The sequence below is a fragment of the Callospermophilus lateralis genome, chromosome 3 (genome assembly GCF_048772815.1).
Source record: "Callospermophilus lateralis isolate mCalLat2 chromosome 3, mCalLat2.hap1, whole genome shotgun sequence".
Lineage (NCBI taxonomy): Eukaryota > Metazoa > Chordata > Mammalia > Rodentia > Sciuridae > Callospermophilus > Callospermophilus lateralis.
The window spans coordinates 36,826,137-36,845,283 of record NC_135307.1 but is presented as its reverse complement, the minus strand read 5'-3'; the positions used below and the strand labels follow the sequence as shown (position 1 = coordinate 36,845,283).

Here is a 19,147-nt window from a genome sequence, read left to right as displayed (position 1 = left end):
AGGGGCTGGAGGAAGGGGGAGCTGGCCGGGCGGGCCTGAGCTCCACTGCGGCGGAGGCGGCTCCCCTCCCTCCCCTCAGTGCTCCCTCGGACCCGCCCAGGGGACCCCCTCCCCCGGCCCCCGGGGACCCCAGTGACGTGCGGAGCTGCCCCGGCTGCGAGCCCAGGGCCGCGACGCAGGAGGGGCGGGAGAAGAGGCCAGGCAGGCGGGGAGAGAAGAATGTTCCGAAGCCAAGCGGGGAAGCGGCCTGGTTTGATTTTTCTCCACCCCCCCCCTCCACTCCCCGCCTTTTCAGTTGGTCCTCTCAGGTTACATTTCCCTTCCAGCTTCAACGCGGAAATAAAGGAGAGACCTACGGGGAGAGAGCTTGGGGAACACCTCGAGACCCTTTACCAACCTGCGCCTAAGTGGGAGGCAGAGGAGGTGGGCGACTGAGGCCAGAAGATAATGGGTAGAGACCCAAGACTCAGACCCTCCCTGCTCCCCTTCAACCCCCGCCCCCAGCACAGCACAAGCAGACGCGCACATTCTTTTCAAATGTCATATTTCCTTTGATCCTGGGCAGCGTTTCTCCATGTGTCTGGCTCAGCTCCTGCCCAGCCAACCCCCCTCCCCTCAGCGCCCGCGCCTTGTTTTCCTGGAGAGCCCGCCCCCTCCTCCTAGCATCTGGAAGGCCCCGAGGGCTGGCGTCGGCCCTCATTCCCCTGGTGACTCAATTTCCCCTCTGCGGGGTTGGGGGATGTGACGGGGGCGGTCAGAGGGAAGAGTTGTTTAGCCCGAGTGTGGTACGAAGGAGCCCAGAGACTGCCCAGAGTGCCAAGCTTCTTTTGGTGCAAGGCGGGGGGCGCCCCCAGACTCTGAAAAGCCTCCAATCTCTCTGGCTTTCGGCAGAGGGATGGAACATATGACTTCTGAAATGTCTCAGTTGGCCTTGGAGCCAGGGGGAGAACTGGTAGCTTTAGATTTAGGTTGTTCTACACTCCTGCCCCCTGGCGACCACATAGACCCAGCCACCTTTCCTCCGACCTCGAGGTTGCTCTGGTCGCCTGACCTTGGTTTTAGCTTGCTGCCCCCTACCGCGTACACCTGGGCACAGTTAGCTTTTCTTACCGTGGCTTATGGCCCGCTTTGCCTTCTGCTGTCTGTCAAGCATGGTTCAGTGGCTTTGGAGGCGGATTTTATCTTTTTTTTTTTTAATCACACAAGATACATTCTCTTTTTAAAGATTCCAGCCATACAAAAATATGTTGTAAACTGAGAGAGTCCACCCTTTTGTATATATTTACTAATGTGTATGTACACTCATGCTCTTTTTATTGAAGAGGCCAGAGACCCCCACCCAGAAGACTCTTACTATAATTAAATGAAAACCCCCACCATATTGTGGCATGTAAATTCTTCTTATCAGAGAGCTTTTTTGCACAGGACATCAGCTATCAGCAAAAATCTGCAGAAGATATTGTGGTTGTAGCTTCCTCTTTGCTTATAAATGCCAGGTTTGCAGAAAAACATCTGTGAAACCCCTGTCTGTCCAGAGTATGGAACAAACGCACTTGTCATTTGAACCTCCTAGTCCCTCCCTGCCACTGGATATAAAGTTCAAAAAATTTCTATACTTATTGTTCAGAGGAAGAATTCTTAGGGCAAGAGCCACCTCTGAACCCTGCAGTCAATAAACTTGCTTCCTGAAAATTCCTCAGGTGTCCAGCCTCTTCTGTCCTACTTCATTATGAGAATGAAATAATGCGAAAATGCATGGATTCTCTCTCATCCAGCGAGGAGGTCCATGGAACAGGGTAGAGGAGAGTGTGGCTGCGGAGTCACTAATCAAGATAATCAAGACCTCCAGAGACCAAGCAGGAAGCAGGTCTGATTTTACTGCGCAGTTACCATGTATATATAGATAAGCAGATTACAGGCAGCCACCAATACAATTTCTGGCCAACTGTCCTTGTAGCAACCTATCGAGGAGTGGGCCGTGGAGCAAGAACAGGCACTGCAACACTCGGCCTCATACCCAGGGCTGTGCCTACTGGGTAAGCAGTTTGTGGCTCACATGCCTAGCACAGGGGAGTGGTTTGCCACTTAGACACTGTTAACATATGCCATGTATGCAGTACTCCATGCATTTGTCCCCACACTAAAATCCTGATTTGGTTTTCCCCCTCAATTAATGAATGTTTTGTAGATCTCCTGCTAGTATAGATGCATCTGAAAATGATGACCAAAGTGCCACTTTTCCTATTAATAAAATAAAGTGGCTTTCACAAATCAAATTAGTAGCAATTAGGTCTGGAACCCAAGCCTCCTAAGTCCTTTTCCAATGCTAATTAACTACCCCACTTTTTACATAGAAATCTGTCATAGGCTTGGTCTACCTACAAAAATGAGCCTGAGACAAGGTCAAGATGCAGGCAGTTTATGGTGGAAATCAATCACAAAGAACAGAAATGGAGAGCTGTAAAGAGTGAAACCGGAAAATATGTAAAGCCTACTCAAAGGTGTTTGTTGAACTGGTGACCACTTTGAACATCTGGAAGATAATTTCATTGTGGTGTCTGTGGAACCATATAGAATGTGAAGAGACAGAGAAGAGGAATATTTATTCTCTGGTTCTCAACATCCCACCCCACCTCCCAGTGAAAAGTTGTGAATTCCCTTGCTCTTCCAGGTTTACACAAGTGTCAGCAAGATAGGTTTCCCACAAGGCTACAGCAAAAAAGCCCTTGGGCAAAACACAAAAGATAAAAACTGTAGGTGGAACCAAGTACTATGAAGTGACAGCTGCAAACAGTTGGTTACCACAGCAATAGCTAGAGCAAAAAGATGAATGGAATGTACATGAGGCAAGGTCTTATACAAGATCATTCATTCAAATTCATATTAACCTTTGTATTCAGATACAACTCTAAGCATTGAATACATGTATTTATAACCCAAGCTCCCCCAAATAGCTACTTTTTTAATCAGGCTGGATACACACACACACACACACACACACACACACACACACACATACACACATGTGTATGTATGTTTCACCCTTGACGTTTCCTTCTTCCTTGACCTCTAACTTTAGAAACCTATCAGTTTTATTCCTTCAATATGTATATTCTTCATTTCCATTCGTATTATTGCCATAGTTCAGACCAGATGCTGTGTTGCACACCCATCAACTCAGTAGAATTGAAAGTTCGAGGCCATCTTCGGCAATTTAGGGAGGCTCTAAGTAATTTAGGAATATTCTATCTCAAAATAAGAAAAATTAAAAAGACTGGGGATGTAGATCAGTGTAAAGCATCCCTACATATAAAATTCCCAATTAAAAAAAATTTATATGTGTGTGTGTGTGTGTGTGTGTGTGTGTGTGTATTACCATTGGCATGCCCACCATGTGGAGGGCAGTCTATTTATAGTTCACCAATTCAGCTGTTAATCTCATCCAAAAATACCTTCTAAATTGATATGCTAAATTAACCATTAGAAGGTTCTTCTCCCACACAACAGGAGCTTGCTCACCTCCTCAGCCACACTGTTACAAACAGCCAGGAAAGTTAGTGCTCCCAGGTCTAATAATCAACCAATGAGTACATACTTTGGTGGATATATGTTCCATTCCAGCCTCCCATCTTTTGTGTGAACAATTCTTGGAGGCTTTCTCTAAATGGAGCTTCTACTTCAGTGGAGCCTCCACTGACTACAACAGCAATCTCAATAAAACCTTTGTATCAGCTGTTCCTCCTTCCCTATGTCACTCTCTGTTCCCTCCCTCTTGCTTACTGGGATCCCCTTCCAGAGCATTATCTGCATTTAAACCCATGTTTAGATTCTTTGGAAAAACCCAAATTCAGATGCTTTCTTAGTAGCAGCTAACTAAGATGATTTCTCTCCTCTCTGGATTCATTCTGCTCCTGCCTCTCTGTCCTCAGTTTTTCTCAATTGTTTCTCTCTCTCTCTCTCTCTCTCTCTCTCTCTCTCTCTCTCTCTCTGTCTTTGCAGGGGGGCGCTACTGGAAACTGAACTCACAAGTGCTCTACCACTAAGCTAAATCCCAGACCCCCCACCCACAACATTTTTTTTTTTTTTTTTTTTTGAGACAAGGTCTAAGTTGCCCAGGCTGGCCTCAAACTTGTAATCCTCCTGCCTCAGTCTTATGAATTGCTGGGATAGGAGGCATGTGCCACCACACCCAGCTAGTTTCTCTTCTGCTGGCTAACCTTGAAGATTCGAGTTTCTCTGTCCTTCGTTTTCTTCCCTTCTCCCTCAAAGGTCCTCCTGATTAATTCCATTCATTTCAGCTTAGATCTCACGTTCACAGGAGGAGAAACATCTGAGGAAGAGAGTCTGAGGAGTTGGGTGGGGGTGGAGGGCTCCACTCAGGACAAGTAGGGTCCTTGATATGTGTGACTGAAAAGAATGTCAGCCCGTGTCAGTAGAGGTATGAAGTTTTATCTAGGAAATCAAGGAATACACATTCACTGGAGAATGTAAGCCATCTTGAGAGTGAGAAATGTGTTTTCAAGATTCCTGGCTCTTCTTTCACAGGAAACTTGGTGAGTTCAAGGTTGGGTATGAGAAGGTATGTAAAGATGACATGAGTCTGGTGATCTCAAGACAGTTTATAGTGGTCTTGATGTTCTCAAGATCCTCAGGCTGACATGGTCTCCATGACCTGATCAATAGATAATCCTGAAAGTCCCCTATATGATAGGTTTCTCAAAATGTCATATCTCTCCTAGCTTAATCTATGTATTGGTTGGCTAATTAACAGTGCACAAGGCAATTATCATAAGCAGGTAAATTTTCGGTTAAATTTAAAATTTGCAGATTTCTCAGAAATCTGAAAGTGACAGGCCTGGGAGAGAGACTGGTTTGGGGAGTGACAGGAAAATATATGAAACTCTAACTTAAAATTACATTTCTTGTCTTTCCTCTATGTCTTCTTTCTACCTATTTTTCATTCCTTCCATCCTACCTTATCACCACTCTCCCTGATCTGGTCTCATATTTTCTCCTGCCTGCTGGGGGTCCCTTAAGGCAGCTCATAGCACATAGTGTGTGCAAGCGTTCTCCCCACCTCTGTCTCTCTTCCTCCTTCTCTCCCTCCCTTCCTCCAGATCCCTCTATTAATGCCTCAGATTTAGCTCTAGACTGGGTTTCCTCCTCCCTACCTGCCCTCCCACTGGCATGAAGGTGGTTGCGTTCTTGTCTCTCATTTGAATTTCTCTGAGGTCCTGGTTTTCCCAGTCTTTAGTTCTCCCCATCTCCATCCACCCTCCAAGCAGCCACTGGGCTTGGTCTTCCTAAATCACATGTTGCAACCTAACTAAAACCTTTCCACAGTTTTTTAATCTTAAAGCACAACCCTTTAAGCCTTTGGTAGAGAAAAACTCTTGAGGACGTGTCTTCAGATAAGAACAGTGGTCATGTAAGCATCCTTGACGTTCATCTGGGTTACTTCCCCACTCCATTCCAAACTGACAGATGTGGAAAGCACCATTTTCCACCTGAAACATGGCCTCAGCTACAGAAATTTCCTGTTGGTAGTTCTCTTATCAAAAGTGAGTCAACCAAAATAAATAAATAAAGTGAGTCAACCTAAGACTTTCAATATGAACTTCCTTAACAGCTAAGGGAAAAGTCTAAAGGACACAGGAGCGCTAAAAGCAAAAATGTCTCAACCTTTAAGAATGGATTTTGGGGGGGGCGGCTACTGGAGAATGAACCCAGGGATGCTCTACCACTGAGCTACATTCCCAGCCCTTTGTATTTTTATTTTGAGACAGGGTTGCTGGGGCTGGTCTCAAACTTGTAATCCTCCAGCCTCAGCTCCCCACACTGCTGGAATTATAGGTGTACATCTCTACGACAGGCTTAAATCTATTTTTAAAAAAAATTTAATAAATATAAATGTAAAACTTAAACTCTACAACTTAGAAGAAAACATAAAAGGAAATCATTGTGACCTTGAATTTTGCAAAGTTTTCTTACAAATGAAACCAAAAGCATGATTCTTAAAACAAAATGATAAGTTGGATTTCATCAAAAGTTGAACTTTTGGCCTCCAAAAAAAAAAAAACACTTAAGAAAATTTAAAGGATAAGCCATAGACAGGAAGAACATTTTTTAAAAAATACTATTTCTATATGGGGCTGAGGCTGTAGCTCAGTGGTAAAGTGTGTGTGTGTGAGGCGATGGGTTCAATCCTCAGCACCACATAAAAATAAATAAAGATACTGTGTGTTCATTTACAACTAAATAATATAAAAAATACTATACCTATAAAAGGATTTATATCCATAGTTAAGAACTTTCAAAGCTCAATAAGAAGACAACATAATAATCCAATAAAATTCGGGCAAAATTTTTGAACAGATACTTCACCTAAGAAGACTCAGGAGTAGCAAGTAAGTATGTGAGGAAAATATGCCTGTATTGTTAGTCATAAGGGAAATACAAATTAAAACCACAACAAGATACTTACCAGAACATAACAAATGTTGGCAAGGACACAGAAGTACTGGGACTCTTGTACATCCTGTAAGAGTGTGAAAGAGTATACCACTCTGGAAAATGATTTGGTAGTTTCTTAAGAATTTAAGCACACATACACACACACACACTATATATATAATATATAATATATATTATGTTAGGCATATTGTATTCATACAATGGAATACTACCCAGCAACAAAAAGAACAATTTATTGAGACAACAACATTGGTGAATCTCAAAAATATTGCATTGAATGAAAGAGACAAAAAAGAATATATGCTGTGGGATTCCATTTCTATGTATCAAGGAAGGAGACCAGTATCTCGTGTACTTTATTTCTGCGTTTCTTCCCCAGCTGACAGAAGTGTGGGGAAGAGAGGAAAGTTAATGCTCCTTTGAGGGCAGTCCTCTGCCCACGGAGGATACCAGTCAGTGTCCAGCCTCCTGATCCTTTTGAGGTACATACTACAGCTTTTCAGAGGGTCTCTGATGGGCTGAGCCCCACATTAGTAGCTAGCTCAACCTTTACCTTCTTATTGGCATCTTCTCCTTCCTTGATACATAGTTTCTGCTCCCTTCCTCCTGATCCCTGGGACCACCCCCCAGGAAATTTCAAATCTAGGTCCAGGCACTGTTTTCAGAGGAACACAATCCAAGACACACCCTGGACTCTGTTTCCTCCCCATTGTTTCTCCTCTGAATGTCTTTATGATTAGGGTTCCCATCTGCAAGGAAAGAGGAAAGCAGGGGATAGGAAGGGACAGAAACGAATCTGAAGACCTTACAGATGGGACCTAAGGTATACTGCGCCTGGAGTACGCTAGGGACTCTCTCCTCTGTCTGTTCTTTCAAATTTTAGCAATAAACTTGTGAGGCAGAATTATAAGCCCCATTTGGTGGATGAAGAAACTAAGGAGGCTGTGGGGTTAAATAACCCACCCAAGTCCTTATGAAGAATTTGTGGCAGTTTAGGGTTTTAAACCCAAATCTATGTTCTTTCAGCTACTTTCCTTTTTGGATGAGGTCCTTTGATAGAACCTGAAGAGGCACTTTCAGTCAAGTAAGACTATTACTTGTTTTTTTTTTTTTTTTTAATTAAATAGTTTAACAGCGCTATTGAAGCAGAGTTAACACTTAGTGAACTGCACATATTTAAAGTGTGCCATCTGATTAGTCTTGACGTATACCCATGAAATCATCACCACAATTAAAATGAACATCCTATTTAACCTCAAGTTTCCTTGTGACCCTTTTCAACCCTTTCCTTCTGTTCCTCTGTCATTCCCTCTTTCCTGGTAACCACAATCTGCTTTATGTCACTTTAGGTTGGTTTGCATTTTCTATTTTATAGAAATTAAATCACACTGCATGAATTCTTTTTTTGTCTCTTTCATATGTACCACTCAGGGCTTTCCCTCTCCTGGCACAAAGATGCTCAGGGTTAAGAACATTAGGCTGCTGACCCAAGGATGGCTCTGGGCCTGAGGCAGCCCCTCGGGGTGCCTTGTGCCACACATCTTCAGCTGGCCTCTGATTTGTGCCAGGCAGGCATGACCCTCTCAGCATGACCCATGCCTCTGCTCAGCCCACAGGCAGGGAACACTGACTTCCTGAGTAGCTCCCTGAGGACAGGTGTCTGGGGGAAAGGAGAGGGAAAGCACTGAGTGGCATTGAAGGGACCCCGAGGAAAGGGTGGGGCTGGGAATTCATCAGAAGGAAGAGCTGGCTGCTTCTCTGAGCAGTAGAATAGTTCAATCAGTTTTCTCTGCTCTTACAAATAGTGAACTAGAAATGTTCCTCAGATGGGAAATACAATAATGTTTATTTTATTAAGAACTATCTCTTACCAGAGAAATGAAAAGTTGTACTCCGTTTGCATATAATGAGTCAAAATGAATTCTGCTGTCATGTATAACTAATTAGAACAAATAATTTTTAAAAACTATTGTTTATTGAGCATTTAATACATGCCTGAAAATATGCTGTGCTGGGTTTCTGTTCTCAAGACTAAAAGGCTCAGGGGTCACTCCAGTTGAACTGGGCTGACTGGGCTGCACAAAATAACCACACAAGAGACACAAATACTTTTTTCTTTGGGGTCACTGTGATGGCTCCTCTGACCTTAAGGGTCCACAGAAAGAGAGAGAGAGAGAGAGAGAGAGAGAGAGAGAGAGAGAGAGAGAGAGAGAGAGAGAACACGCTTGCGATGACCCCTTTTATTGAGGAAAAGCTATTCAAATGAAGCAAGGGGTCAGGTTTCAGGGGGCTGAGTCTATCAAGTGATGTCCATTGTCAGCAGGTTGTCTGACACCTGGGTAGACCACACCCAAAGGCACAGTAAGAGAAGGGGATACACACAAGGCACTTCCATGGAAGATTCTATCCTAAACAGGGCAAGGGGTTATATTACAAAGGAACAGATGAGTATAGCTTCACCCATGGGGCTGTAGCAAGACACACCTATGCACAAGACACTGTCCCTCAAACCCAAGAAGGGTGGGGAAAGCTCTGCCACATTTCTGTGACTGAGCGCCTCAGCACCCAGCCAGGGAGTGTGACTCAATCACGTGTGAGATTGGTCTCCCACAATGCTATGTTCTTTCAAGAATATTTCATTTCATCTTTGCAACAACCTAACCCAGGAGGCACTACATTTAACCAAAGCTCAGAGATTGAGTAACTTGCTAACAATTAAATAGTGAGTAATTGACAGATTGGAATTCCATTCCAGATAGCCTGATTCCAGAGCTTGACCATCAACTCCCTGTTAAAAAAAAAAAAAAAAAAATAGTAGTACATGCATCTGGGGAATCCATTTGAAGCAGGGGCCTGCCCCACTGGGAGGAGAGGAGCTAGGAGAGTGCATGAAGTAGATTTTTTTTTAATATACTTATTTTTTAGTTATTTTTTTTAGGTGGAAACAATATCTCCGTTTTATTTCTATGTGGTGCTGAGGATCGAACCCAGAGCCTTGTGCATGCCAGGTGAGCATGCTACCATTTGAACCACATCCCCAGCCCAGAAAGTAGATTTTTAACATTAATTAGACACAGTAAATGGAGAGGAAGAACTCTATTCTGATGGAAGGTACATTATGGGGGTGTATGTGTGGACACTTGGTAGTTACAGCTGCTCAAAATCTTTGTAGTCCTTCTATTAATATAGAATCAAAAGAAATTCCCCTTCCCAAACACCCTGGCTTTGAGAAGTTACAGGCAGTAGGGTCTGCCAATGCGATTCTCTGGTATACAACTCCAAGACACAATTCCTCATCGGTGAGGAAACAGGTGAGGTGCAGTTATTCCATTTTGCTGATACAGGAAAGCACAAGGTGGACAGGTAAACTGCATAGTTCTTTGTGAAGGTATCAGTCTCAAGTTTGCTATGGAATTGCAAGCAAAATGGGGATTTCAGACTGCTTGGAATCCCACAGAAGAGCTTGGGCAATGGAGGGCCTCCCCAAAACAAAAACAAAAACAAAGGGGAGGGAGCAGCAGGGGTCCCAGTGGACAGGGTCCCTTTCCAAGTGGAAAGTTTTCCTATAACTCCTGTCTGCTCAAACACTGGAGTTTGTTTTGTAGCTTTTCCAAGTTGAATACAGACCAGTTTCCAAAAGTGACAGTTTGTTTGTGCCCACTACCCTCCTGTAAGGGTTTGTTTCTCAGTAGCTGTGGGTAGAGATCAGGGTTCCCCCATGAGCAGAAGTAGCCTTGTGCCAGTGGAAGGGATCTGCACTGCCCCAGTAGAAAGGATTCCTTACCTTTTGTTTGTTCCCATCTAGACCAAAAAATGGGGCATTCTTATTTGTTCATCTGCAGTAAGCCTAACCTCATGGGTTTGTGAGTATTTCCTGCAAAATGCTTTCTGAACTATCAAGTTGAAAAAGACCAGCAATATCATTGCTGATAATAATGACGTGATGGTGCCTGGGAGCCAAACTAAACAGAAACTAAAACAGAAAAAGCAGAACACTCAATCATACACTCTCACAAGGTTCACACTGGGAACTGTGCCCTCGGCTCACAACATCCTCTCTGACTAGAATGACCTCTCCCAAGTTTATGTCTGTCAAAATCTTACTGATCAGATGGAAACTCCAAGAGTTAATGAATGCAATCAAGCATCAAAAGTCAGCAGCAAAGAGTGAATGTCAGGAGGCAGGAAAGAGGTGCTACCACATCCCTGGCCAATGTCCTAGGGGGATAGAGGAAGCCGAAGTGTAGTATCACTGTACACAGTTCACAGGTTTATTGTAGGAAAATTAGGAAATACAGATGAAAAAATAAGGATACAGGTATAAGAAAATAAATATAATCTATAAGCCATCTGTGAGCCCACCAACCAGGAATAACTACTTTAAATTTTTTCTTCTTGTCTACTCAGGTATTTTTCTAAACACATACATATTTTCCTCAGTAAAGTGTAATATTTACACATAGCTAAATGCTTATTAATATAAATTTCACACATTCCTTTCTGGAACATAGCATTTATCTTTAGAATATTCTAAAGATAGCAGATCCATAAAATTTACCATTTTAACCATTTTTAAGTGTACAGTTCAGTGGCATTAAGTCCATTCACACTGTTGCATATCCACCCCTACTATCCATCTCTAGAATATTCCCAAACTAAAACTCTGGGTAGCCACTATACCTTAATTTTCCTCATTTCCCAAACTAACATTTAACACCACAACTAAAGTCTACCCATTTCATTAACAGCACACACTGGACTAAAAGAACCCCCAAATTATTCCCTTACTCATAGGGCTGAAAACATCCACTAGGATTAACACAAAAGTAGCAGAATTAAAAGCCTCTATTCACTACAAAAACTGTTGGCGCAGGTTATTACAGTTATCCAACAGATCACTGATTTGGTGCTGACTTTACAAAAGCAGGTAGACTCCCTGGCAGTTGTGGCCCTCCAAAATCCATGGGCCTTTGACCTTATGCTGGCAAAAGAAGCAGGCCCATGTGTCTTCCTCCAGGAGGAATGTTGTTATTATTATTTTTTTACTTGTTAATGGACTTTTATTTAATTAATTTTTTTATATGCAGTGCTGAGAATCAAACATAGTGCCTCACACATGATAGGCAAGTGCTCTACACTGAGCCACAACCCCAGCCCCAGGAATGCTGTTTTAATATCAACAAGTCCAACATAGTTAGAGATGCAGCAGATAAACTAAAAAAAATGGCCACAGAAATAGCTAAAAGAGACCACTCCCCTTGGGGTATGGGCCTCCTTGGGTGCTTCTGGCCCTGGATAGCCCCCCTCATTGGGCCTTTTCTAATGATTCTCCTAGTACTTCACATAGGTCCTTGCATTCTCAATGTCTCCAGAATTTCCTGATGGACCAGATAAAGATCTTCACCAATCAGACAGTCATCCAAATGGTCTTGAATAATATATGAGACTCCAACCTGAAGACTCCCAGAAGGTTACAGAATAACCACATCCGGAAACTATTAAAAATCCTAAACCCCTGCCCCCACCATTCGCCCAGAGAATGCAGCCCCCTCCCAGCAAGAAATAGCTACAGAAAACTGACTTCCAGCCCTCTACCATAATAAAACAAAAAGCGAGGAATAATGGGATATCCTGAACATGAGTGACTCCATTTTGGTTCTGGAATTGCCTCTTGGCCCTGGGGCCAAGGCTTATAAGCTACCAAGAAAAAGAAACTCAAAATACCCTGTTCCCATAGCCCCCCACCTCACCCCCTCCCAAGGTCCCTAAATACAAAGTTCTTTTATTGTCCAGCTACCTTGCACTCAAGGTCAATTCTAGCTGCTGCACTCAAGGCCATATCTAACTTGCTCTTATTCCTTGTTAAAAAATATAAAAACCCTATTAAGATAACTCTTTCTGCTGCAAACCACTCTACTAGGCAGCCTTTCCCTGCTAATAAACTTCACTTACTAAACATGAGACTTTGTCTCAGCAGATTTCTTTGAGTGTTCTGTCCTAACAGCTGAAGCTGGCTTTGAACTCAAGACCCCCCTGAGCATGGGGATTACAAGGTTGCACCACCACACCCAGCCCAGGGACTCTTAACCACTGAGCCACATCCTCAGCCCTTTTTATTTTTTATTTTGAGATAGAGTCTCACTAAGTTGCCTAGGGCCTTGCTAAAGGCCTCTGAGCTACACCTCCAACCCTGTTTCCCTGTTTAACAGTTTATAAAAGTCAGACATGCTCAATATGAAAAAAAAAATTCAAACAGTAAGGAAAATAAAAATTCTCCATAATGTTCATTACTTCACCTTAATATCATTAGTTCTATAATTGGGATTCTTTTTTTTTCTTTTTTGAAACCAGGGATTGAACCCAGAAGTGCCCAACCACAAAGCCACATGCCGAGTCTTTTTTATATATATTTTATTTAGAGACAGGGTCTCACTAACCTGCTTAGGGCCTCATTAAGTTGCTGAGGCTGGCTTTGAACTTGTGATCCTCCTGCTGCTGGAACTGCAGGCCTATTCAACTATGCCCAGGTACACTTGAGATACCTTAATAAACAATGGGTGAGAATTAGGACTAGAATATGCAAGAGAGATCACACACCTGCCTCCTACTCTCCCAACCCCACAAAAACCAGGGAGGGAGAATCAGAACTCCTACTAGGGATGGGCTAAAGGTAATCAAAAACAATTAGGAGCTGAAGGAATGAAAGATACCAAAACAGACTCCAAAAACCTGGGACAACCAGGGTCAGGGACACCAGGCCTCAGGGAAGGCCAGAGTTCCAAAATCCAGGAATCAACTCTTTCTAAGTCTACCACCATCTGGCCCTCCCCCACCTCCCTGAGGCTCCTTGGAAACTGAAGGTTTTAAATATTCATTCCAGGTTTTTCTTTCTGCTCCCTCTTTCTTTTAAAGGGACTCAGCTTATTTTGAGTCAAAAAATAGTACAGGCTCTGACACCACTCCCATCCCTATCTATGCTTCATAGTGTCTTATCCCTGATTCTCAGGATCTTTTCCCAATCTAAGGGGAAAAGGGAGCCATAAAAATTCACCCTTCTATCTCTTTTCTTCTTGGTCCCTTCAAATGCAAGCATTGAGCTCAGGATTTTCTCCCTAAAGAAAATCACAAAGGGATTTGTGATAACTTTTAGCTCCTCGTTCTAGGCTTTCCTGAGGATACTGCACTTGTCTTCTTGGATTCTGTGGGAGTCTACCACATCTCTGTAATTAAGCCTACTTTAGATGGAGTCATACATATGAGGGCCCCTAAACCATAAAGAAGCCCAATCTCCCTCCACCCCTCCATGAATATGAAGTTCCATCTGAGGTGAGAAGCATTTTTAGGAAGTCTCACATGTTTTGGTTGTTCCTTTATTCATTCAGTTCAGCAAATATTTATTGGGCACTTACCATGTTGTGGTTTTTTAGGAGACTACAGTCTTATCATTCCCAAATTGCCCAAAGTAGCATGGGCCAACCCTACTTAAATCCATGGATCCTGAAGTTCTGTTATTGTGGGAACTATTATTGGCTAATGTCTTCTGTTCCCACCATTAGAGCTTGTGGACCACAGAATGGAAAGCATGTACCAAAGAGAATACTTTTTAGTGACAGGTGACACTCAACCCATAGGGTTGGGTCTCCCTATGAAGGACTAAGTACCTAGAGCTGGCTCCATCTAGTTCCAACAACCTGCAGCCATGGTTAGGTCTTGGCGGGATAAAATATGCACACCTTTTGTCTACCCTAAATCCTTAAGTTTCCCCATGCTCCAGAGTTCTCAAAGGCCCTATCCAGAGTATATACTTGTCAAGAAATTAGGTATTTGCATAGAAGAATTATGTGAAGGAGAGGTCATGAAGCTCTAAAATATCTACTGCAATGAACCACAATGGCAGCAACTCTTTTGCTGGGTCAACACACCTAGCCTGATCACAACACCCTGAGAGAGGGTCTTGGGTCTTCCAGCCCCAGGAACTCCTGATTACTGGGCAGACAAGTCCAGTTTTAGTGCAGGGCTTGCCTCCGCAAGAGCAGCTCTCAGGGACAGGGCAGGAATATGGATGTCAGCTCTTCACTGTATTGTCGGATGCTTTAGACCTTCCACTGTCTGTTTCACCGTCAGAGGAATGGTATGGCCCTGCAGTTTATGTGAAAGTAGGATAACTTGAGCCAGGCATGAAATTTCATATGAACTTGAGCAAGGTACTTAAAGGATCAGTGCCTCCATTTCCTTATAAATAAAAAGGTAAGAAAAAGCAGTACCTATCTCCCTTTAGGTTGATGTGAGATTAAATAAATTAATATGTGGCCCTGGCACATGGTTAGCTTCATAGCTGTCTTACCCATGATCTTGGGCATCTGCAAGCGCTTGGACCCAAAACCCTGTTAACCACAATCTACACCTCACCCCAGTCCTGGCAGATGGTAGAGTTGGGAATCCCGTTGGAGAAGGGAGAGCAGTGGCTGGAGGAGTAGGTTGACTGTGGTTGCCCGGAAGGTGAGGACTCCTCCCGAGGCACCTCCAGGGCTCAGCTACACCTAATCTGGTCACAGAAACCAGCAGGTGCACAGGAAACACTAGACAGAAGAAAAAAGCACTAGTCTTCATTCTGCCCCACCCCGAGTAGGGCGGGACTGAAGAGTCGCTGAATGGGGAAGGAAGTTGTTCAGTCTCTCCAACTAGGGGGAACGATCCGGAAAGCGGAATCCGTGCCTCGAGCTTAGAGACTGACCTCTGTTCAGACCCCATCCTCATCTCTGCTTAAAACCCCAGCCCTCCCAGAAATCACTCCATCGGTGCAGCTTACAACTTCCCGAAGTCCCTAGCACCTTTCAGTCTGATGTCTTGCGTCAAGCTTTGGTGAGTGGGGATTGGGATGTCGAGTGGCAGCCTCAGACACTCCCCCAACACAGGACACGCTCAGAGAATACCTATGACCCAGGTGCCACAGTCGGGGACGGTCGGGGCGGGCGGGGATGTTGGAGATTGATCTCACCACCCCCAGTGACCGCGATCGGGGGAGCAATGCGGTCGTGGGGCATGGCCAGTTAGTGCACAAGACCCCTCTCTCAGGCCCAACGGTGCCTCCGCCCCCGTGCTGCCTCCCGAGGAATTGATAAACCCAAAGTATGTCGGCGAAGGCGGCTTCGGCTCCGTGTTCCGGGCACAACATAGGACGTGGGGCTATGATGTGGCAGTCAAGATCGTGAACTCGTGAGTGACCTCGGCCGAGGTTTGACCTAGAAGGCGGGACACAGCCTGAATGGGGAAGGGAGGGAGATCTTCCCAGGACGGGAACCCGACTGCAGCTCTCTCCCCGGAGTGTAGGGAGGCGATATCCAGGGAGGTGAAAGCCATGGCAAGTCTTCGTAATCAGTACGTGTTGCTCCTGCTGGGGGTCACCGAGAACCTGGAGTGGGGCTACGTGTCGGGACCAGCTCTGGTGACCCGATTCATGGAGAATGGCTCCCTGGCTGGGCTATTGCAGCCAGAGTGCCCTCGGCCCTGGCCACTCCTTTGCCGCCTGATGCAGGAAGTGGTGCTGGGAATGTGTTATCTGCACAGCCTGAACCCAGTGCTCCTGCACCGGGACCTCAAGCCCTCCAACGTCCTGCTGGATCCAGAGCTGCATGTCAAGGTCAGCCCATCTAAGCTCCACTCCAGCCTTGGGACAATGCCCCGTTCCAGAGCTGTTCCAACCCCACACACTGGATTCAGGACCTGTGGCAGCCCTGTCTATTGAATACCCTCATCCTTTCCCTCCGGACTCAGGACTGCCCAGGGAGTTTAAGCCAGGAGTTTAAGCCCCTGGCATATCAGGTGACAAAGGCCCTGACCCACCTGTTCACTTCCTCAGGCCCAATCCACCAGGCCTTCCCAGGAGCCATGGCAAACCCAGCCCAGTAGACTCACCTTTCCTCTGACCCTCTGTACCCCTTTTTACAAAGCAGGACCTGTACCTTCCGGAGGATGGGGACAGATTATTCTGGACACTGTCTGGTTCCCTCAGTCTAATATCATCTCCTTCCCTTCCTTTGCAGCTGGCAGATTTTGGGCTGTCCACATTTCAGGGAGGGTCACAGTTAGGGGCAGGGTCCAAGGAACCTGCAGGTACGGTGGCATATTTGGCCCCAGAACTGCTTGCTAATGTAAACCGGAAGGCCTCCCTGGCCAGTGATGTCTACAGGTAAGGCACCCACATCAAGTGTACATCCCAGATTTCTACCTCTGGGTCCTTGTTGGGATGGTATATTGGAGAGGAGTTTTGCCAGTGGTTGGCCAGGCTTCTATCTTGTGTCTCCTGCAGCTTTGGAATCCTCATGTGGGCAATGCTAGCTGGAAGAGAAGCTGAATGTAAGACTAGGCAGCCCTAGGTGCCTCCCTCTGAAGATCCCAAGCACTCCCTTTCCTGCTGAAACTGCCTCTACCCTCCTCACTGCCACTACCCTCCTCACCTCCCCCTTGGGCAACACTCCCTGACCCTGCCTAACGTATAGCAGGCTTTATCTCATGCCCTGAATGCCTTTTCTTATCACCACCCTCATCCCATCCCAGTTGTGGGAAAGATATCACTGGTGCAAGAAGTAGTATGTGAGAAGCAGATCCGGCCCCCATTGAATGAGATACCTCTGCCCAGCCCTGAGACTCCTGGCTTGGAAGATCTGAAGGAATTAATGCAGCACTGCTGGAGATCTGAGCCCAAGGACAGGCCATCCTTCCAGGGTAAGCTGGCCATCAATGGCAACTGGGGTAGCCTTGGATCTGTCTGAGGGGACTTGTCCCAGGGAAGGACATTCTGCTCACCTGCAATCCATTCTGCTGTCTTTCAGAATGTCGACCAAAAACTGATAATGCCTTCTTCCTGGTCCAGGGAAAGATGGATGCTGCTGTCTCCAAGGTGAGTGACCAACATCAGCTCTCCATCAGGAGTTGGTCAGGGATGGCACATATGTCTCTCTTGTTCATCTACTGACCTCGCCACTAGCCACTGTTCTATCATCCCCACCTTCCCACCCTATCCATGAGTTCTCAGGCAGCAGACTATGGACCAAGCCTTCAGGTTTAATCTGGCTCTTCCAACTCAAGTTCTTCCTGTCCCTACAGGTGAAGAAGTTTCTGTCTGAGCAAGGAAGCAACAACAGGAGGTTGTCTGCCCCAGAAACAAGTCAAAGAGGGACAGAAATGGATGGCCCTGGGGGAGCCACAGGAAGCCTGTTCTCTTGGACTGATTCCACAATTTCTGAGAGGCTGAACAAGATGAATCTGGAGGAGTCCCCCAGCTCAGTCCCTGAAAAATCCACAAGCCTTCCTGAGGGGAGTAGGACACAGGAAGAGCAGATTCAGCATGCCAGGACAGCAAGAATATCTTCAGATTCAACGACTCAAATTCCCCAAACTCCAGAAACCTTACCTTTCAGAAACCAGATGTGCAACCCTTTCTTCACTAGGATTCCAGGTCCAGAACCACAAGGGAATCAGGTGAGATATTAGCAGGACTCAGGGATGCTCCAGGACTCCTATAAATTCTGTTCCCTTAATAGGGAAAGCCTGGGACTGCAGGGGGGGGGGGGTGTAATGGGAGAACCAGACCCCAGGACAGAAAGCTTGAGAACTATGTGTTGTTTTTAGGGATCTAAGAGATATGATGCCAACTGGTCTTCCAGAGACCCAAAGTCAAATCCAACAACAGGTACCTATTCCCTACCCTCCTCTTTTCCCCTACTCAATTTTCCACCACCACCTTCTTCAACACCTATATGTAGATCCAGGGTATTTTTAGGGTGGGGAGAAAGAACTAGAGATCATCTAACACAATCTTTTAAGAAACACAGTAAGAAACACAGTAAGAAACTAACATCTACTGGGAGAGAATCCTACTGAGGTCACACAACAAAGTCTGGACATGCCCCTGGGTATTCTAACTTTCCCCAGCACCAGTTCTACGAGAGCCCTAAATTCTGTTGTTAATACAGAAGTACAGCAGAACTCCCAGCAAAAACACCTAAATATAGGTTATTTTTTTCTTGAGTTTCTGCAAAATCAATCCCAGAGAGGCAGCCTGAGGGAAAGGCACACTTTGACATAGCCACTCGTAGGCTCAGAGACTCCATGCTTGCATTTCCCCAGGCTGAACACAAGATGCCGCTGCCCCTCTGCCCCAATGTGCCTACTAACCTCATCTTTTTGACCACTACCACTCTTTCTCTTAAAGGGTCTATTATCTTAGACAATTGCTCTGCAGTGCAGATTGGAACAAACAATTCCTTGATCATACAAGAGAGAACTACATTGCCTAAGCAGGGCCCAACACCCTTCAGCATGGGTAGGGGCTGGAACCCCCCCAAAAAATAGATTCAAAAGAAGGCTTGCCAAAACTTGAAGACTCCAGTGAGCCACAGGCCAGCATAATCACAATGGGAATTAAAGCATCAGAGTCTAAGTTGCCAGCAGAGGCTAAGGCAACCAGTGTCACCCCTCAATCCAGCCTATGCCCAAACTGACTTTGTGATCTGCCTCCTAAGAAGTCAATAAATGTGATGGACTATAACCAAGCCAGATGAGGGAGTCTGACGTGTAATTGTCCTCTGTTATGGGTGGGAGAGACAGGGATGGGGGCAGGGCAGGAGCTCGAAACCAAGGAATAGGAGGTGCTGCAGCTGGATTGACCAAA

The 19,147-nt window shown here is 45.3% G+C and overlaps 2 protein-coding genes across 4 annotated transcripts in view; one reads left to right on the top strand and one right to left on the bottom strand.

The window, feature by feature from the left end:
• Nfatc4 (nuclear factor of activated T cells 4) overlaps nucleotides 1-17,908 on the bottom strand; it is a 28,231-nt gene extending 10,323 nt beyond the window's left edge. Inside the window, exons 1-4 of one of the 3 annotated variants that reach the window (XM_076850106.2) lie at nucleotides 17,888-17,908; nucleotides 17,281-17,338; nucleotides 16,703-16,812; nucleotides 12,912-13,016 (exon numbers count right to left, since the gene is read on the bottom strand). The gene's annotated coding sequence lies outside the window, so the exon portion shown is untranslated. Of the gene's footprint in view, nucleotides 1-6,484; nucleotides 6,507-12,911; nucleotides 13,017-16,702; nucleotides 16,813-17,280; nucleotides 17,594-17,887 lie in introns of those variants that run through there. The other 2 variants (XM_076850107.2, XM_076850110.2) reach the window with 2 other exon arrangements.
• Nucleotides 15,129-19,024, top strand: Ripk3 (receptor interacting serine/threonine kinase 3). Its single transcript, XM_076850111.2, has 10 exons — nucleotides 15,129-15,336; nucleotides 15,550-15,690; nucleotides 15,805-16,114; nucleotides 16,518-16,663; nucleotides 16,784-16,830; nucleotides 17,032-17,199; nucleotides 17,307-17,374; nucleotides 17,581-17,955; nucleotides 18,106-18,166; nucleotides 18,689-19,024. The coding sequence occupies exons 1-10, from the start codon at nucleotides 15,317-15,319 to the stop codon at nucleotides 18,826-18,828; spliced, it is 1,476 nt and encodes a 491-aa protein (XP_076706226.2). The 5' UTR covers nucleotides 15,129-15,316; the 3' UTR covers nucleotides 18,829-19,024.
• The last annotated feature ends 123 nt before the right edge of the window (nucleotides 19,025-19,147 follow it).

Excerpts from the sequence above, each read along its gene's own strand:
- Ripk3 (XM_076850111.2), top strand. The coding sequence starts at position 15,317 with ATGTCTTGCGTCAAGCTTTG. Across the intron at positions 16,115-16,517 it reads ATCCAGAGCTGCATGTCAAG|CTGGCAGATTTTGGGCTGTC; the intron begins GTCAGCCCATCT and ends CTTCCTTTGCAG. Across the intron at positions 16,831-17,031 it reads AGCTGGAAGAGAAGCTGAAT|TTGTGGGAAAGATATCACTG; the intron begins GTAAGACTAGGC and ends ATCCCATCCCAG.